Source organism: Grampus griseus (genome assembly GCF_964374135.1).
Source record: "Grampus griseus genome assembly, chromosome: 5".
NCBI lineage: Eukaryota > Metazoa > Chordata > Mammalia > Artiodactyla > Delphinidae > Grampus > Grampus griseus.
In genome coordinates this window covers 143363594-143384112 of record NC_138998.1, presented here as the reverse complement: position 1 = coordinate 143384112, position 20519 = coordinate 143363594, and the positions used below count along the sequence as shown (strand labels likewise).

Here is a 20519-nt window from a genome sequence, read left to right as displayed (position 1 = left end):
CTGCTGCCTCGAGAACGTTCACTGCTCCTCTGCAGAGCCCGGAGCGTCTCACCCGCCTGCCCTCCCCTCACGGACATTCCTCAGTCTGCTCGCCCCCCCTGCTCTGTGCTCGCACACAGGGGCTTCCCATCAGCACCTCGAAGCCCCTTCCTGCTTCAGGGCTCCGCATGTGCCGCTTCGTCTGCCTGGGATGTCCCACCTTCCAGCCAGCCCCGCTGCCTCGGGGGTTCCTTCTCACGCTTCGCCTGGCACCTTGCATGTCACTTCCTGACCTGCCACGTTGGGTTACGCCTCCTGCTGCACTTTCTCACGAGCCTGCATTCTTCACACGTGTGTTGCTCTTGTAACGAATCCATCGTCAGCTTCTGGGCTCACTAGTGTGAGGTCCCAAGGCTGATTTCTGGTTCCTTGTCTGGGAAGGAATGTCTTCAGGCCATGCTTCCCTAGTAGCTTTGTGGGTTCTTTGCCTTCTGCACACCTGGGTTTGGGGTGAGACCTCCCTGTGAATCGTGTCCAGGATGGTTTTTCTGTGCTTGGGACCAGTGCTGCTGGGGGTGGCTCCAACACGGGGCCACAAGCATCCCCACAGCCACAGTCTACATCCGTCTGCTGCGTGGATACAGTGCTGCGCAGGACAGCCAGGTGGACTCAGGAGGGAGAAGGCCGAGCGTGCACAGTCAACTCCCTCATCACCTCCAGGCCCGTGTGGACAGGGGCTGCCGTGTGCGCCTGGGCCTCTCACCTTCCCAGCTTCTACTTCCTGGGGGCAGGGGCCAGATAGGCTTGTTCTGGGGAAGACGTCGGTCCCACCCAGCAGCCTTGGTGTTGGGTGGTCCCGAGTGGTTCTGGAGCCTGCGTCTTACCACAGGGAGAGGATCCTTAGCAGGCCCGCCTTTTGAAGGGGACCCGATTCCTGAGGGTCTCGTGTTCACAGTCAGAGGCAGGTGATGGGGCCTGTTCTCTCCCCACAGGTGGTGCTGTGTTCATCCCCTCCTGGGGGAAGTTCTGGTTGGCTGTCCTGAACGTGTACAGCTGGGAAGGCCTCAACACTCTGTTCCCAGAAATGTGGTACGCTTCCCCATCTACGGTCACCACTCTCTTCGCGAGTAGAGTGGTGCCACCCTGGGTCACTTGCTGCCTGTTAGTCGGATGAGGGGCTGTCCGTTCAGTGGAGTTGGGTGGCGTTAGGCTCCTGGCAGAGCCCCTGCTTGGCTGAGTCCTACAGACGATAGGAGGGAGGGAGGTGCAGGGGCGTTGGGCCATGTGGCAGGTGGGTGGGGTCCCGCCTCGCTGGTTACAGAACCTCTGGTGTGGGGCGTGACGTGCTGCCTTTGTTGCATAGATGCCTGTGACTGTCTTGTTATGGACATTTTGAGCATCTATAGAAATAAAGGAAAGGAGGTGATAGCCCATGCAGGCCTCCCCAGCCCAGTGTTGGGTGTGCCGTGCTGACTGTCCCCCTTGTCTTTTTTGTTGGTGAATGTTAAAGTTGATCCCAGACATTCTGTTTCCCCTGCGAACTCTTCAGTGTGTGTGTTTTTTTTTTTTTTTGTACGCGGGCCTCTCACTGTTGTGGCCTCTCCCGTTGTGGAGCACAGGCTCCAGACCTGCAGGCTCAGAGGCCATGGCTCACGGGCCCAGCCGCTCTGTGGCATGTGGGATCTTCCCGGACCAGGGCACGAACCCGTGTCCCCTGCATCGGCAGGCGGACTCTCAACCACTGCGCCACCAGGGAAGCCCTCAGTGTGTTTTTTAAAGATAAGAATTTTCTTCTAACAGAACTACAATAGTGCTTAAAAACTCAGCAAAATCAACATTAATTCCATGTTGTGTGATACTTATAAGCCAGAGATTTTAAACATTTTGTGAATATCTAATGAAGTCTCTGGACATGTGTCCCGAATACATTCATATACATATAAGTACCCCAATATCACCTTCAGGAGGTGAGGTCCCTGGAGCAGGGAGCTGTCAGGGAGGTTGGGGGGCCCTTGCGCTAGGGGACTTCGGTAGAGGAGAGGTGCGAGGTGAAGGGGCCGATCAGGAGATGACAGCAGGGGCCTGATGAAAGGGCCGACGGCCCAGCCTCCACCGGGGCAGACCTGCCCAAGGCTGGCCACTCTGGAAGGGGCGGGAAGTGGTCTGGGGCCATTCCAGCGTTCCTCACCGGTGGGCCTGCTGGCTGGACCTCGGACCTACCCGGTGTGTAAGGAGCCGCAGAGGAAGGCACTGAGCAGGCGCTGGGAGGGGTGTGGTGTCAGAGGCGGGTGTGGGGGACTGCGTTGGCTGCATCCCCGCGCCGCAGGGCCCAGGCCGTGGTTGCCGGGCCTCTCGGTAACTAGGGCACTGCTAGTCTTGGCGGAAGTTGTTTTGGAGGGCATAGGTTAGAGTGTAAAGGGCAGGTGTGCAGGATGAAGGACCAGAGACCCTGAACCGCTTCAGCTGCAGGAAAGCTGGAAACGTTACCCAAAGTGTAGCAAACGCCCTTTAAAGTGAGTGGAGGAGCCCTCGAGAGTGAGACCACGTGTGGTGGGGCTGAGGACACTCGTCCAACCCTTACGCCTGGGAGCAGGGGAGGCGGGCTCACCTCCCCATGGCCTCCACGTGGCCTCCCCTCTCACTCGTGGATGGAGGCTGAAAGGGGCGGGTGGAGAAAACAGCCCAGGCGCGCCCCTACCTGGGAGGCTGGCAGAGCCGTGCTCACGTCAGGCTGCGTATCTGGGTGAAGCACAGCAGAGGTAACGATCAAAGACACAGGCCTTGAGAAGATGTGGCAGTCCTGAAGATTTTTATTTAGGAATAGTTTTCAATTTCCAGAAAAGTTGCAGAGATAGTCCAGAGCGTTTCTGTAGACCCCTCTCTCGGTATCTCCGTGATTAACGTTTTTGTTACTGTGGCACGTTTGTCACAACTGGGAACCCACAGGCAGTCCTCACTGTTTAGGAGCCAAGTCTCCTGGCTTTAGGAGGCACCTGGTGAGCCAGGAGAAGTTGTCGGCTTCTGCGGGCTGCGCCCCTCAGGAGCACGGCTGTGCCCACTTGGGCCAGAGACAGCCGTCCACCCCGTGTTCAGGCTTGAAAGGGCCCCAGGCTGCAGTGGTGGGGGGCCCTGCTGACACGCTGTCCCGCCAGGCTGTTTCCTGAATGGATGCCCGCGCATCCCTCCACCATCTGGTGCCACTGCCGGCAGGTGTACCTGCCCATGGCCTACTGCTATGGTACCCGGCTGAGCGCTGAGGAGGACCCGCTGGTCCAGAGCCTCCGCCAGGTGAGCCTGACCACGTATGCCTGCTCTCGGGGGGCCCCACGGAGCCGAGAGCCCCACAGAGTGGAGCGTCCACCTCCTGTCCCTAAATGACTGCCTGGGGGCTTGTGCAGTGGGATGGGCTGCAGGGCACCTGTGAGCAAAGGCCAGGCCCCAGTGTGTCCCCGGGGAGCAGCCTTGACGTGGGGCTTGGGGAGCAGGGTGCTCATCGGGGCCTGCCCTCGGGAGGGCAGGCAGCAGAGGGGACGGGCAGGTCTGGGGCTGAGGCGCTGCCGCCCTCAGGAGCTCTACGTGGAGGACTACGGCCGCATCGACTGGCCGGCGCACAGGGACAGCGTGGCCCCCGATGAGCTGTACACGCCGCACAGTTGGCTGCTCCACGTGGTGTATGGTGGGTGCCCCCAGGGGCTGGCTGGGCCCCCCGGGGGTCGGTCGACACCTAAAGTGACAGGGAACGAGGAGGGACATGGCCCTACGATGAGTCCTGGCGTTTGGGTCCTGTGGGGACAAGGGGGCTGGCGTGCACACCTCGTGTCCAGCAGACCCACCTGGGGCTCGGGCTCCTGGACAGAGGATTCGGAGCCCAGGGCCTTGAGGGGCCGGTAGTTCCTCCTCAGTGGGATAGAAGGGGCGGGACCCCACGAGGCCAGTCCAAGCCCATCTCCCGTGGGTCCTCCTGGCTGCTCAGAGCCGAGTGGCCTCCCCTTGGAGCCTGGCGGGTGCTGTGTGCGCAGGCGGCCACGTTCCCCCTCATTCATTCGTTCGTTCCCTCACTGGTCCTGCAGACGGGCCCTGGGGTGGGAGCCGGGACCCGCCCTGTCGGCACTGGGAGGCAACATGCTCTGCACGGCTGCGGGGGCTGTAGGGCAGCACCAGGATGCCAGGGAGGGGGCTGCACCAGCAGGCAAGGAGAGTGGGTGAGGGGGTGGCAAGGGGGGGCCCAGAGACTGGCCGCTGTGGGCCGACCACCCTGGGGGGTCTGTGCTGGGGCTGGGACTCCTCTCCGTGTCTGGTGCCTGTTGACGCCCCCCCTCCCTCGCAGCGATCCTCAACCTGTACGAGCGCCACCACAGCGCCGGCCTGCGGCAGCGGGCCATCCAGAAGCTGTACGAGCACATCGCAGCCGACGACCGCTTCACCAAGTACCTCAGCATCGGCCCGGTCAGCGCCCCTCGCCCACTGGCTGTCTGGGCCTGGGGTGGGCGAGGACTGGGGGCGGGTTGCCCAGAGGCCTGTGTCTATGGAGCTGGGAGTGGGGGTCTCCCTGGAGGTGAGGTCTCCCACTGGAGGCGGTCACACCTTTACGTGGGACCTGGGCCTCTGATCCCCCAGGACCCCTGTGCTTGGCCCGCCCTCCCGTCCCACCACCTGGTGTGTCTGGAGCACTGCTTCTTGAGGCCACCTCCTGAGGTCTCTCTGGCCGGTGGGGTGGGCTGCTTTTCCTCCCCCGGTCCTCTCCCCTTCCCCAGCCCTAATAACCCACCATTTGCCTTTCTCCTATGGGGTTTGCAGGGCCAGGGTGCTTGCGTTCCACTCCTGATTGCTGTTGAGGCTGGTGACTCGAGACGTGCTTCTCAGAGCCTCTGGGCTCCTGACTCTGCTCTGCCCCGTGGGGCTGTGAGCCCGGGTGGCCAGTGCAGGGTCGGGAGGCTGGCCTGCAGCCTTAGGGCACTGGGTGCAGGAGGCAGCGCTGTAGCGAGCCTCGGGCGGCTGTGACCGTGCCGCCGTGCTGGGTCAGCCCACGGCTTCTCTGTGTGAGCCCAGTGGGTGCAGTGTCCATGAGCCCCACGCGTGACCCTGCTCCCAGGTGTTTTCGAGGCCGGGTGGTACCCGGGGGACGTCAACTGCCACCGCCCCACTGAGGGGCCAGTTGTTTCCCTTTCAGCGCCAGGGGATTCTGCGTGGGCTCTGACCTAAGGCTGCGTAAAGCAAGTTAGAAACGCGCTGTAATTGGACCTTGGCCTAGGAGGTCCCGGGGTGGGAGAGCTGGGCCTCTAGAACATCTGCTCTGAGCAGTCAGGCCCTGCGCCTCTGGTCTCACCTCCGAGTCACTCCATCTCTCCCGTGGCCCTCAGCCCTATCCTCCATCCTCTGAGTTATCTCAGGTAGCTCAGGACACACCACAACCCATGTACCCACTCAGGGGTCCCTGCCTTGCCCGTCACCCTCGTGGCGGTTCTTCTTACCAGCTGGCTGGGCTCCCGTCACCTCTACAGGTCACCCTGTCTTTTCGCTGCTGCCGTCCCCCTCCCTCCTTGGCACACGTGCCTTGGCCCATTCCCACCTCTCCCAGGGCAGGGCTGCAGCCTGGTAGCAGTGAGTGCTTGGGAAAGTGGTTAGAACAGAAGGCCTGGCCTGCAGCAAGGCCGTGCTGGGGCCTCGGTGGGGTAGGTCTGCGGCCCTCAAGCCCGGGAACCCCGGCAGGTGTGGAGCAGAGCCCTGACAGGGCCGTCTCCTCCAGATCTCGAAAACCATCAACATGCTTGCGTGCTGGCACAGGGAAGGGCCGGCCTCCTCTGCCTTCCAGGAGCACTTGTCCAGGATTCCGGATTACCTCTGGTGAGTGTGGCGGCGAGGGCGTGGCCCTCGGGAAGGGCGTGGCTGAGAGCCTGAAGGCCAGCGTGTCCCATGCAGGGAACTCTGTGTTTGAGGGAGGCCTATTCCCCTGGTGGGCCCTCCACACAGCTGGGTGGGGGGGTGGGAGCTGTCCTCACATGTCCCCTGCTGCGTGGGCGCATTGCTTTTGGGACACGGGCTCTGGGCCCCTGACTTCCGGCTCTGCCCTTGCTCCCTGACATGGACTCTTCTCCTCGCAGGCTGGGCCTCGACGGCATGAAAGTGCAGGTAAGGGCTGTAGGGCCACAGCTGCTTGCTTCCTTGCAACCGTTCCTGCCTTTCGGGTTTGTTAAGATCCCAAGTCACTCCTCCCGATGTGTTCTGTCAGCGTGTGGTAAGTGGCTGCAGGTCCCCCTTGTCCCGCATCTGAGGGGCACCGCCGGGCACCTCCTGGGTGTGTGCTGTCTGGCAGGGATGCTAACAGGCCCTGGGGGGTGGTGGGAGAGCTGAGGGCCTGCAGCCACACCACGGGAGCAGTCTGTACACCAGAGTCATTCAGAGCTGCAGCTCGGGGGGGACGAGGGCCACGGTGGTTCTCAGACGCCAGCCCAGCTGCTGCTGGACAGCTGATGATCTCACAGCTCGCATGCTGGTTCTGGTTAGCGGGGTCAGGACAGCAGCAGGATGCGGTCAGAGTAGAACCCGTGCCCTCTGCTGCCCCGTGAGCTGAGCATCCCAGAGGTACCACCTTCAGAGTCCTGAGACACACTCCTGTGGCCCCTCTCCGCGTACACCGCACCTCTGTTTTGTACCGTTTGCTGATTTCCAGTGTCTGGGTGTTGTAGATGCTGTTCCCCCAGCTTACGTCCTGTGCGTGTCCCTGGGGGTGGGGCTCCTGGGTCACCGGGCAGCCTGGGCTGACCTGGTCCTGTCCCGGCTGCAGGGACCCTGGGGTCAGCGAGCCGGGAGCTTTTGTCTCCTGTCACTCAGTGTGCAAATGTGGCACCTCCAGCAATGTCCTTGGGTCACACTGACCTCTGGGCCCTTTGGGACGAGTGCACGTGGGCCCAGCCCCGCCCAGCGCAGACCACCCTCCCAGGTGCCCTTGCCAGGTGCACTTGAGCCCCACTTCCAGCTCCCTGGCCCCCACGCTGCCAGTCTTGTGTGAAAATATTCCTGAAACACGTGAAGTAGAGGAGGGTGACGAGCCCTCATGTGGCTCCCCACCCGCTTTGACACCTCCAGCTCTGGAGCTTACGAGGGCTTCTGGTCCTGACAAAACTGCCGTGCCGTCCGCACTGAGTTCACGGCAGCCCCCGGTGGGGTTTTGCTGTGTGTTCATTGGTATCAGGATCCAGTCCGGGAGGCTGATCCTTGCTGTTGCCTTTGTCCTACAGTCTCCTGGTGCCCTTCTCTCCTGGGTCATTTGTCCCTAGCATGTCTACCTTCTGCCTGCTCTGCACCCCAGATTTTCTGCAAACTGGCGGTTCGGCCCTGAGGCTTGATCGGTTCAGGTCTTTTTGGCCAGGCGCTGTGTGTGTTCTTCCCACACGTTGTCCTGCCAGGCTGCAGTGTCTCGTGTCCCTTAGTGCCACCGATTTGTCTGGGCTCCGTGCCAGTGGGCAAGCAGTGGAGGCCATGGCGGTGATCTTCCAAATCCTGGAAGTGCTCTGAGGAGCTCTGTCCTGGCTGGTGGCCTGGCTGCCTGACCAAGTCTCCTTGCAGGACCAGCCCGTCTCAGGGCCTCGTGGGCTTTAGGGGTACAGAGCCCAGAGCCTGGGGTGAGGAGTCGGCTGGACTCCTACCTCTCTGCAGGAGCTGGTGGATGCCCCTGCACCTTCCTTGGCCCTCTAGGCACCCATCAGATCTGGGAAGTTGGGGTGGGGGTGGGAGGTGGCTGCTGTAGGGCTGTCCTCTTTGCACAGGGTACCAATGGCTCGCAGATCTGGGACACCGCGTTCGCCATCCAGGCTCTGCTGGAGGTATGTGGCTCTGTCCCTCATTCTCCAGCCTCCACCTGCTCTTCCTGTATGTCCACCCCTGGATCCAGCCGGACACGGCACCTGCCGGCCCTGACCCTTCGCTTACCTGGGCTCCGAGACAGTGGTCTTGCTGGCAGCTCTGGGTGTGGGGCTGGCTTGAAGTCTTCGGGGGCAAGGGGCCCTGTGAGGGCTGTTCCCGAGGTGGCGAGGTGGTGGGGTCTTCTGTAGGGGGAGCAGGCTCCAGGCTCTCCTCAGTGCTCAGATTGCTCACTACGGATGCTTCTGAGCACGTACTAGAGAGAAACAGGAGCGTGTCTTTATGCTGGTGGGAATGAGGTTGGCAGGATTTGGGGGGGGAGTCTGGGCCACGTGGGGGCCTGCCTTAGATGGGCAGGGGCCCTGTGGGCACAGGCTGGGGCTAGGGCCAGGGTGGTGTGGACCATCTCTTCTGCTGTCGCTCCACCATGTCTTTCTGACTTGGCGGCAGAAACCCGAGAGCCCTGAGACTTGGGTGAGTTTGCTCCTGGTTCCCAGTGGTGGCCGGGTATCGCCAGGGTCGTCCAGGGACCAGCCACGCGCGCAGGCATGTGCCGGCTAGTGGCTCACCCCCTCCTCTTTCCCAGGCGGGTGCACAACACAGGCCAGAGTTTTCGTCCTGCCTGCAGAAGGCTCATGAGTATCTCCGGGTCTCGCAGGTGAGACCAGGCCTGGTCCGTGCCTCGCACAGGCAGGGTGCCCCTCCAGCCCAGGCCGTGCCCTGATTGTGGGTGGGGGCAGTGGGCCACGTGGGTGCTACCTGGAGGGTTCCCACTGGCACTGGTGACCATGAGGGCGGCGGCACTGGGTCCCTGCGTGTCCTGCTGTGCTGGCCCCTCCCTGCCCGGCGTCTATGTACTATGGTGGTGACGTGTTCCCTCCTGCCCCTCGGATTCTCACCAGGTCCCAGACAACCTCCCCGACTACCAGAAGTACTACCGCCAGATGAGCAAGGTACCGCGGCCAACCCCACCCGCCTCAGTTAGCTGGGCTTTGCCCTCGAGGAGGGCTCTCTCCTCGGCTTCCTGTTCTGATAGATGCACAGTGCGGGGTTCCACTGATGTACCCAAGATATTCCTGACTGAAGAGTTGTGCATAAATGCAGTAGCTGAGCTCTGTGGGCTTCACCCCACCATGTCACGCACTGTGTGCACTTAGCAGCACCTGCAGACATTAAATAAGCTGTCAGAACATGAATGGCAGTGATGAGGGGAGGAGTGGGGAGGGCAGTTCTTGCAGCACGTGGGGGCATGGGCATGGCCATGGCTGCGTTCTCACAGCGGGTTGCTTGTGCCCATCCCACAGTAGAGCCTGAAGGCGGTGACGGGCAGAGGCTGCAGTCCTTGTGCTGGAAGTTGGAGGCCGTCCACGTGTGTGTGGCTTGGGGCTGTGGCTGTACCTCCGCTGTGGATGGGCCTTGGCTCTGTGCAGGCGTGCGAGGTGCCATGGCCTGGGGTGGCCAGGTGTGGGCTTGGCCTCCACCCTTACAGCCCCACACTTTCCAGGGCGGCTTCTCCTTCAGCACACTGGACTGTGGCTGGATTGTTGCCGACTGCACAGCTGAGGCCTTGAAGTCCCTCCTTCTCCTGCAGGAAAAGTGTCCCTTTGTCACCAAGCACGTCCCACGAGAGCGGCTCTTCGATGCTGTCGCTGTGGTGAGGCTGCTGGGTGTGGGGCTCTGGTCACACAGCTGAGGGCACTGTGCACGTGGAGTCTTGGCCACCCCACCACAGACCCTCTTAGCACACCCAAGTTTTTTCCAATTTTTACGGTGGAGATCACATAATTTGGTGGCGCACGTGTGCTTTATAAGTGGTAAGCATGCACGTGCCGGAGAGTGGTCCCGGGTGGTCACGGAGTACCCGGTTGATAAAAGTTGCAGCCCACTGTTCTGGGCGCCTGAGGGTCCTGGTTTAACATGAAAACCGGCTCCCTCTTTCCCATCCCTGCTCCTTGGTTCCTAGCCTTGGGGTGTTTCTAGAAACTGTGCCACAGCCTGTGGGCCCTTGCACGTGCTCAGCGCGTGGGTGAATTCTCAGGATGTTCCCTCTGGTTTTAGTTGCTGAGCATGAGAAACCCTGATGGAGGGTTTGCCACCTACGAGACCAAGCGTGGGGGACACCTTCTGGAGCTTCTGAACCCCTCGGAGATCTTCGGTGAGTGGTCGGCCAGTTACGTGGCCACAGACTCGGGGGCCCTGCATGCCTGAGGTTGGACCTCTCGCCAGAGCCTGGAGCTCTTTCCCCTGGCGGGGGGCAGTACCAACAATGTTCTGGCAGATGCGGGCGGATGCTCTAAGGAGCCCCCAGGCACCAGAGTGTTCCGTGCTTCTCGACTTGCCAGGGTGCGGTGACCCTGGTTGTGGATAGAAAAGCTGCAGTCTGCCTCTCGGAGGTGGGTGGGATTCACACCAGCTCTCTGGCCCAAGCCTGGGCCGGCTCCTGCTCTGTCTTCCGTGGAGGCCGGCCTGTCTCCTGAATGCTCCTCACGGAGCCCACAGCTCCTCACAGGGAGGTGACAGTGGGGACCCGCTTGCCTGTGTCCTCCTGCTGCGTCTGCGTGCGCCCCTGTCCCCTCCTTCCGGGTCTGCATTTGTCGGGCTCCTGTAACTGGCAGATGTGCTCCTGTGGAGGCCTTCTCAGGGTGGGCTGCAGCTCTGCTGTGTGCGCTTCCCTGTTACCCTCCCACTGGCCTGGCTGTCCTGCAGCACAGATGGGCCTCCAGGTCACCTGTGTAGGTGCCTCCCTCCCACCTGGTGGCCACGTCACCGGGCTGCTCGCTGGTGGTGCTTCCTCCGTGCCTTTGGAGGACGGTCAGGCTCGTGATGTGTTGTACAGGCTCTGCATGTTACGGCGTTCTCCTGTGTCACGGTTTGGCCTGAATTGCCGAATTGGGCAGCTGAGGTAAAGTTCACATTTCTCAAGCCTTCCTTTTCTTTCCCAGGGGACATCATGATTGACTACACATATGTGGAGTGCACCTCGGCTGTGATGCAGGCGCTGGAGCATTTCCACAAGCAGTTCCCAGACCACAGGGCCGGAGAGATCAGGTAAGGGCGGCCTTGGCACAGGGATGCTCAGTCACACAGCGTGGGTACCATTAGCTTGGGGCCAAGAAGTCAGACAACCCTGATGTCATTGAGGGCAAGCCATTTGCTCACTTGGGGTGCTCAGGCCAGGGGCCCATCTCAGGCCGGGGGCCCATCTCAGGCAGGGGGCTCTGGAATAAAACTCATTTAAAAATGGAAGGGGTCTCAGATGCTCCTGAATCCTGCTGTAGGCCTGAAGTATATCAAATGTGTGCACTGGGGGTCAGAGTAGCACAGTTATAACACAAAAATGAGTTATTTTTTTGCGTCTTCTTAGTAACATTGAAAGAAGACACATAAAGGTGTACCTAGGAGATACTGTGGGTTCAATTCCAGCCACTGCAAATGTCACAGTAATGTGAGTCACGTGAATTTTTGGTTTCCCAGGGCATATGAAAATTACGTTTACACTATATTGTCATCTGTAAAGTGTTCAATAGCGTTATGTCTAAGAAAACGATGTACGTATCTTAATTAAAAATATTTTATTGCTAAAAAATATTAACCATTATCTGAGCCTTCAGCAAGTCAAATTCTTTTTGTAATAGTAACATCAAAGCTTAATGATCACAGATCACCATAATAGATATAATAATAATAAAAAAGTTTGAAATATTGTGAGAATTACCAAAATGTGATAGAGACATGAAGTGAGCAAATGCTGTTGGAACAACGGCACTGATAGCCTTGCTCGATGCAGGGTTGCCAAAAACCTTCAGTTTGTAAAAAACACAGTGTCTGTGAAGTGCAGTAAAGCAAAGCACAATAAAATGAGGTATGCCTGTACCCCCAGCTCCACTTGTGCCCAAATAATGGTAGTTTTTAAATAAACCTTTCCTGTTGAAGTCTGGCACATGTTTAGAGAAGTACACAAACCATACATATAGCCCTTGGATTAATTATGAAGTGGACACACCCATGTGACCACGTCGGGCAAACACATTACCAGAAGCTCCCCGCCTGGTTCTCCTCTGCCCACTGTGATCCCAACGTGGAAGCCCACGTCTGTCTCTCCCCACTGTCGAATGCAGACGCCATGCTTTGTTTATGCCTGTGCTTGTTGTATATCCTTCAGGGCCTCTCAGTGGGTTATTATGAATCATCCTGCTGTGAACAATCTCAGACTTGTGTTTCGGGGCACAGAGGTTCCCAGTTCTTGAGGACGTGGATGTGGACTTGCTGTGTTATGGGGCTTCTGTGCAGTTCTTGTAGATTTTCCTTCATCCTTGTATGATTCTGTTGTTTCATGGCTCTTGGTAAACCTGGTATAGATTCAGCTTGGTCATCATGTGCTTTACTTTTTATATATTGTTGGATTCAATTTGATAAGTATTTTGTTTAGGATTTTGTCAAAGGTTCATAAATAGCTAAAAGTAAAGCCAATGAATCATTAGTAAAAATTTATCACGCACACACCACAAAGACAGTTTGCAAACCAAGAGTGCACAAACCCAAACATTGAATGAGGCTCGGGTATATATTGTTATAAAGAGCTTATATTGTGAGAAGGCAGTAACTGTTTATTCTTCACAGTGATTGGTTACAATATTAGAATTTTCAGTGATTACCTCGTATCAACCTTGGGAAGCAGTTCAAGTTTCTTTATGATTTCCTGAGGTGTAAACAAGAAATGACCCAGGTCAAGTTAGTCTTGCAAAATAAGCTAAATTAGCCTTTGTATGATTAAACTGGTTTTGTCTGCTCAGGGAATTTTCGAGGCTGGGCTCTGTTTGTTTTTGATTTTAACAGTTCCCCATTTTGGTCATTGTCTCAGCCGGCTGAGAGTATCACCAACCAGTGTCGTGTTATTCTCTCTCTCCACCGTTGTTGTAGTCAGGCTGAAGAGTCACATATTGGCTGTTTTCACTAGTTGAATTGACAGGTTGGAGGGCCATGTAGTCACCCTCATTCATCATTCATGTGGTTATTGCAAATTTCATCCAGTTGTCTGATCATCATTCATGTGGTTATTGCAAATTTCATCCAGTTGTCTGATCCTGATGGATACCATTTGGTATGTGAGTGGCTGCTGGTAGGCATTTAAAACTGTTGCGAAATTAATGTGATGACTATAAAAAGAACAATAATCAAGATTGAAAAATTTCCCAGAGCCCAAATTTAATCAATTAAATAAATCAAATGGGTTATAATCAGATTCGGGTATTACCTTTCTAAGTCAGTCTACAAAAACTTTAAAAGTTGTTTACGGAGGCGCACATGCTGTGTCAGCAATCACATGTCCTCAGTGTTCCTCAGGACAGGATGCACCTTGGGTGTTTACTTCAGGAGGCAGCATCGTAGATGTCTTTCCACATAAATTAGGCCTCTATGTGATCTGCGCAATCAGGTAATTCAATGAGAGGCATTTCTATGGAAGCAAAAGAAAAATAATGGTAAATAATTCAAGGAAATTATAAATTCAGTTTCTGAGTTTGGAGAGCAGCTAGTTGAGACGATTTCTAGATGCTGGGTTCTAAGCATCTTCAGATGCACTGAGGACAAGTGTGGCAATTAGACAGATTTTCCTGGTTTTCAGTGTGAATGTCTCTGGTGATCTTTCTGAGTGGCCACACAGCAACAGGCATGAGAATCGTCCTCACATGAGCTGTTGAAGTTTGTATCAAGTTGTCCAGCTTTTGCTTGCAGGGCTTCGGAAAAAGGGCAGTTTTAGTTTCATAGTGATTCAAAAATCAAGAGTGGAAGAAAATTGTAAGAGTTCTAGCCACATATTGGAGGAAGTCAGAAGAATTCAGGATTCAGTCCAGTTTACACTTAGAAAACAAATTAAAAGACAATTAATAGTACTAGAATCTGATGTACATAAAGGTGTATTATTGAAACATAATTTTTCTCTCTATAATCACCTCCAAAGATAGTTATCAAAGATGACTAGTCTAGTTTCAATAAACTTGGCCTGATTATTTATATAAGTGCAGCAGGAATAGCGACTGACCATATAGGCTCTTTAAAATCTGTTTCCTTGGAACTTTTCATGAGGAATCTCATATTGGATCTTTAAAGTCTCTTTAGGCTAAGAGGCCAAGCCAAGGACTTGTCCAGTTGTGTCCTGTTACAAGAACAGATTCTTACTTAACTTTTGCAAATATGTATTGTTATGAAAAATAAGAATATTTAATAGGAGTTTCAGAATTCTTGAGGGACCAGGTAGGGAGAAAAAGATAAATGTTTACTAAATTGCTGTAAGTTGCAGACAGCTTAAAAGAGGAGAAAAAGGGTCCTTTAATTTTGGAAAACAGAACGCTAATGAGTGAGCACTTATCAGAAGCCTACATTCTAGAGTACTTGTGAGGGTCTTTTCCATGAATCTCTTTGAAGATGAAGCACTTTTGCAGGAACATTTTTGCAAAAGCATCAGAGTAAAATAATAACTGTTTGTAAATGAAAAGAGCTGGAATTATATCAGGGCATACCAGATTTTTGGGAATTTCATATGATTACTGGAATATTTATTTTATTTATTTTTCAATAAATTTATTTATTTATTTATGGCTGTGTTAGGTCTTTGTTGCTGTGCACAGGCTTTCTCTAGTTGTGGTGAGCAGGGGCTACTCTTCATTGCAGTGTGTAGGCTTCTCATTGTGGTGGCTTCTCATTTTGGTGGCTTCTCTTGTTGTGGAGCACGGGCTCTAGGCGCGTGGGCTCAGTAGTTGTGGCTCATGGGCTCTAGAGTGCAGGCTCAGTAGTTGTGGCGCACGGGCTCAGTTGCTTCACGGCATGTGGGATCTTCCCAGACCAGGGCTCGAACCCGTGTCCCCTGCATTGGCAGGCGGATTCTTAACCACTGTGCCACCAGGGAAGTCTTGGAATATTTATTAATAATTTCCACATAAATACATCCTAAAAAAAGTTCAGCATCACTTCTTATTTGAAAATGCTTCCCATGAAATTTAACACATATGAAAAGTTACATAGTTGTAAAAGAGCTTGTCTCTTTTAATAGAGAAGACTCAGTTTTCTTAAGTAATCAAAGACCCAATAAAGACAAATCATAGAATCTTAGTTTTCTAGACATATTACATTAAAGGTAAAGAAAAACATTTGTTTACCCTTTCTTATTAAGAGCAGACCAATAATCTAAGAAAACTATCCTTTTAACAGAGAAAAGCAAATTCTAATTTCGTACCAGTGTAATTTTTTTTGTTTTTTAATTTATATTTGGTTGCGTTGGGTCTTTCTTGCTGCGTGTGGGCTTTCTCTAGTTGGAACGAGCAGGAGCTACTCTTCGTTGCGGTGCACGGACTTCTCATTGTGGTGGCTTCTCTTGTTGTGGATCACAGGCTCTAAGCGTTGGGTTTCAGTAGTTGTGGCACACGGACTCAGTAGTTGTGGCTCATGGGCTCCAGAGCACAGGCTCAGTAGTTGTGGCGCACGGGCTTAGTTGCTCTGCGGCACGTGGGATCTTCCCCGACCAGGGCTCGAACCCGTGTCCTCTGCATTGGCAGGCGGATTCTTAACGAGTGAGCCACCTGGGAAGTCCCAGAACCAGTGTAATTTTGATATTAAAATTCTTCCTTTTTTAAAAACTTGTATAAATCCATTCCAGTCTTAGTCAACGTGACTACACATAAAATTCCTTTCTCCAGATTCCTTTTCTATAAACCTACAGCTTTCTATATCCATTCAAGTTTTATCCTTTTTCCTTTCTTATTCTGGAACAATCATTTTACTTACAACAAAATTACTTTCTTTTTTTCCTTTCAACAAAAATGTATCCTTATTCCTCATACCTTTTTTTTTTTTTTAATATTTATTTGGTTGCACTGGGTCTTAGTTGCAGCTCACCGGGTCCTTAGTTGTGGCAGGCAAGATCCTTAGTTGTGGCATGCAAACTTCCAGTTGCAGCATGCATGTGGGATCTAGTTCCCTGACCAGGGATCGAACCCGGGCCCCCTGCATTGGGAGCGTGGAGTCTTAGCCACTGTGCCACCAGGGAAGTCCCCCTCATACCTTCTACTGAAAACACACATCCAACTTTTCATATATAGTCATTTTCTTTTATCTCTATTTTCTAGTAATTTTGTAAACAAACAAACTTTAGCTCTTATATGAATCAGTTTTGGCAAGGGAACTTCTATAGCAGTCTGTATTTTTTTTTTTAAAGCCTCTTTTTTAAAAAAATGCTGATTTTTCAACTTTATTAGTTCAAATGTTATTTTCTCAATTTCAAAGACTTACAAAGCTTACCTAGAGAAAAAATGATGCAAGGAAGTTGTTACAGAATAATTACACATTCACTCTTAGAGGATAGCATAATTGCCTGTGAACTACATTAAATGAAGATAAATTCTTTCTACATAATACAGTTAAAATAAAAGATATGCTTTCTGGAAATTACATTATGAGATTCTCTGGTGTCTACAGGTTCATCCCAACGTTGCTCTACTAGACTGGGAAACATAGAACAGGCAGGGGCTGCAGGATCCTCACATCACTGCTGAAGAGGGTTGCTCTGCGTTGAGTAGGCAGAATAAAGATTTGAAGGACGGAGAACAACCTCTAAAGTGATCGCTGAGCTATAACTGTATGGGAAAACGCCACCAGAATTCCCAGGCTTGCAAGTAGTTATAAGATTGCTCCCTGGCTGCAATCTGAAAAGGCGAGGCAACAAAGCCTGAGCCTATCAGAGAGGTTGCAGCCTGGCCTTAAGGAGCCATCGCTGTGTGTACAGGGCAGAAATGGTGTGGCTGTGGTTGGAATGGCCTGTCCAGCTGGCCGCGCGGTGCTTCTGTTGCTCAGTTTGCCGTCGTGTAAGAGTGGCCGTTTTCCAGCATGGGCCATTCCTTAGTGAGAGACGCAGTGTATGTCATGCCCATACCTTTGTGTATAAAACCGTACAACTAACTGAGACGGCAGTGTAATAAATGGACACGTATTTCTTATTTTCAGTATATGGCATGTGTGCATCCTATTTTGTACTTTATGAAACTATTGCTTACATACAGATAATGAATAAATCTATTAATAAATCTATAAGGTATAGCTAAAATTAAAGATGTATACTATCCCTTTATATAGGTATAAATAATATGTATACTTTCAATTTAAATAAATGTTAATCATAACTCACCAATGGTCTGTGACCACGGTTTGAAAAATAAGAAGTTGCAGGGGCTTCCCTGGTGGCGCAGTGGTTGGGAGTCCGCCTGCCGATGCAGGGGACGCGGGTTCTCACCCCGGTCCGGGAGGATCCCACATGCTGCGGAGCGGCTGGGCCCGTGAGCCATGGCCGCTGAGCCTGCGCGTCCGGAGCCTGTGCTCCGCAACGGGAGAGGCCCGCGTACCGCAAAAAAAAAAAAATAAGAAGTTGCAGTAAATCCTCCCACAGAGGAGAAAGTTCTCTTTGATGGATGCTTAGATAAATGATTTTCAGGCTTTCCTTTTAAATGTACACTTAAGTTTATAAGTAAGTTTTGATGTATCGTTCAGTTAAAAGCATTTTCTATTTCTATTGTGAGTTTTCTGGCCCATGAGTTATTTAGGAGCATGTTGCTTTATTTCCAAAAAAGTTGGAGGAGTATCCAGTCATGTTTTTGCTGGTTTCCCTCTGTCTGGCAGGCTGTGCAGCCACAAGGGGGCACAAACGGGCACTGTGTCTAGTCTTCATTTTGTCACCCAGGCCAGGCTGGTCCCTTGGCTGTGTGCTGTGCTTGTGATCTGGGGTCCTTTCCTTTGGCAACCTTGTCCTCAGAGATGCCCTCACAGGATTGACCTTCCTTCTTACTCATCTTTTTAAGAATTATTATAATAAAAGTAAAACAAGCTCTTTAAAGGAGACTTGGACGATACAGAAAAGCAGCAGAAAGAAAGCCAGCTGCCCTTCCTCACCCCTGAGAAGAGGGTGTTCTGACTGTTTGATCTCCACGGTGCACCTTTCACGTAACTGGCTCCGTTTACCGTGAGGTTCCTGAGAGCAGCTGATAACTTCCCTTGTCGTTTGGCATTCTCCTCCAGTATGGGTTGTGATGGTTATTTCTGAATTTTCATTGCTGTTTTACAGCTTTTCCCCATTTTAACCTGAGCCGGTATCCTCTTGTTAAATCTTTGTTCAGGACCATTATTCTTCCCTAGAGCCACGTGGGCTTGGAGTCAGCCTGTCTGGGTGGATGCGCCTGCCCCTGCCCCTTCTCTGCTTGAGATCCTCGTCTAGTCACTTCACCCCCCTGCCTAGGTTCCCCCTGCCACATGCGGCAATAGTACAGCCTCACGGAACTGGGAGGATTGAGATACCACACGAAAGCACTGGGAGATTGGCATGTGATAAGCACAGAATAACTATTGTTATTGTGTAAAAACTCCTGCTTTGGAAGGTAAATTATGATAGTTTTCTGGTGGATTTACTTCATTTGTATTTCTTTGGAGATTACTGAGCTAAAATATTCTTTCCAGACGTTTATAGGTCATTTCTGTTTCTTCTTTCACATATGAATTGCCATTCATACCCTGTCCAACTTTGTTGCTGGGATGATTTTTCTTCTTGCCTTACATGTTTATTAAGCACAATAAGTAATTCTGTATCTTATGTTACAGGTACTTTCTCCCAATTACTTTATTATTTTTACCTCTAGAGAGTTTGAACATAAGTTTTTATTTTTTAAACAAATATATTAACTTGTTATATTAAGATTTTTAATTTAGGAGTGTTTTTAGGTATAGTTTGAGGGCGTCAGTTACTCTAGTAATACGTATATGGGATATTCCATTTTACTAGATTGACTTGAAATTCTTCATTAACTTCAAAATTATAGGAAAGTTATAAAAGGAGTAAAAAGCACTCCTATTTACCTCTTCCAGCTATTGCTCAGTTGTTAATGTTAACTTTTATAATATAATAGCCAGTTAATTTACCAGCAAGAGTGAGTTTATTCAGAATAGCCAGAGGAATTGCCATTCGGGACATGCGAACTGTGACAGATCACAGGAAAATCCAGAGAATAAGAAAGGGAACTTGCTTTTATAGGGGCTGTGATAACCAAAGAGTCTGTTGGAGGGGTTGGGGATCCAGAGTATGGAGGCTTCCCATTGATGGGCTGCTGCTGTCTCTGATTGGCTGGGCTGTCGTGGGAAAGAGAGTTTTCTTCTTCCTGCGGGATAGTAAGCAGAGACACCTTCCTGCCCGAGATGTGGAGGGCCATTTTTTCCTGTTTGGGGTAATTGATGATGCCTGGTGGGCCTGAGCACTTCCCTTACAGGCCTGTCTTGACTCCAGCTTTAGGTGAAGCTTCTTTAATTAATTCCACTTTAACATTTTACTGTATTTCCTTCATCATACTCCCTCCCATATGTTTTTTCTTGAACCATTTGAAAGTAAATTGCAAATGTGATTACCTTAATCCCTAAATACTTTGGTGTTTTTTTTTTTTTTTTTTTTTTTTTTTTTGCGGTACGTGGTCCTCTCAGTGTTGTGGCCTCTCCCGTTGCGGAGCACAGGCTCCGGACACGCAGGCTCAGCGGCCATGGCTCACGGGCCCAGCTGCTCCGCGGCATGTGGGATCTTCCCGGACCGGGGCACGAACCCGTGTCCCCTGCATCGGTAGGTGGACTGTCAACCACTGCGCCACCAGGGAAGAACTTTAGTATTTTTTAAAAATAAATAAATTTATTTATTTATTTATGGCTGTGTTGGGTCTTTGTTGCTGTGCACGCGCTTTCTCTAGTTGCGGTGAGCGGGGGCTACTCTTCATTGCAGTGTGCAGGCTTCTCATTGTTGTGGCTTCCTTTAGTATTTTTTTTAATGAGGTTATTCTCTTATGTAAATATGAGTCACAATATTAACATTGGTATAATACCATTATTTAATCTATGGAACTTATTTCAATTGTCCTAGTTGTACCAGTGGTGTGGTTTATGGAAACATTTTTCCTCAAGGTCTAATCCAGGGTCATTGTATTTAGTTGTCATATATTAGTTCTTTAACCTGGAACAGTTCTTTAGTCTTTCCTTGTGTTTGATGACTGACATTTTTGAAGAATATGGCAAGTTATTTTGTAGAATGTCCTCAATGTATGTTTTTCTGTGTTTGCCCATGACAAGATTCAGGTTATAAAATTAAGCATTTTTGTCGAGCAGGTAACAAAAGTGATGGGGCTTCTCAGTACACCATATTAGGAAGCATGTGTCAACACTGACCGTTGATTAAGGAGATGGCCACTTGTTTTCCCCACTGTAAAGTTAATATTTTTTTTTTTGTGGAAGAAAGTTTTTTTGTTTTAAATTTTTGAAATTTTATTTTATTTACTTTTTTATACAGCAGGTTCTTATTAGTCTTCAGTTTTATACACATCAGTGTATACATGTCAATCCCAATCACCCAATTCATCACACCACCATCCCCACCCCTGCTGCTGCTTTCCCCCCTTGATGTCCATACTTCTGTTCTCTACATCTGTGTCTCAACTTCTGCCCTGCAAACCGGTTCATCTGTACCATTTTTCTAGGTTCCACATACATGCGTTAATATACGATATTTGTTTTTCTCCTTCTGACTTACTTCACTCTGTATGACAGTCTCTAGATCCATCCACGTCTCAAAAAATGACCCAATTTCGTTCCTTTTTATGGCTGAGTAATATTCC

At 51.7% G+C, this 20519-nt stretch overlaps 1 protein-coding gene across 1 annotated transcript in view; it reads left to right on the top strand.

The window, feature by feature from the left end:
• Positions 1-20519, top strand: part of LSS (lanosterol synthase) — a 40477-nt gene that overhangs the window by 5384 nt on the left and 14574 nt on the right. The window contains exons 6-17 of the mRNA XM_082654362.1: positions 972-1068; positions 3132-3267; positions 3547-3655; positions 4307-4425; positions 5726-5823; positions 6081-6108; positions 7746-7802; positions 8426-8497; positions 8742-8792; positions 9344-9493; positions 9898-9994; positions 10782-10887. Coding sequence (XP_082510488.1) covers positions 972-1068; positions 3132-3267; positions 3547-3655; positions 4307-4425; positions 5726-5823; positions 6081-6108; positions 7746-7802; positions 8426-8497; positions 8742-8792; positions 9344-9493; positions 9898-9994; positions 10782-10887 — 1120 coding nt within the window. The remainder of the gene's footprint in view (positions 1-971; positions 1069-3131; positions 3268-3546; positions 3656-4306; positions 4426-5725; positions 5824-6080; positions 6109-7745; positions 7803-8425; positions 8498-8741; positions 8793-9343; positions 9494-9897; positions 9995-10781; positions 10888-20519) is intronic.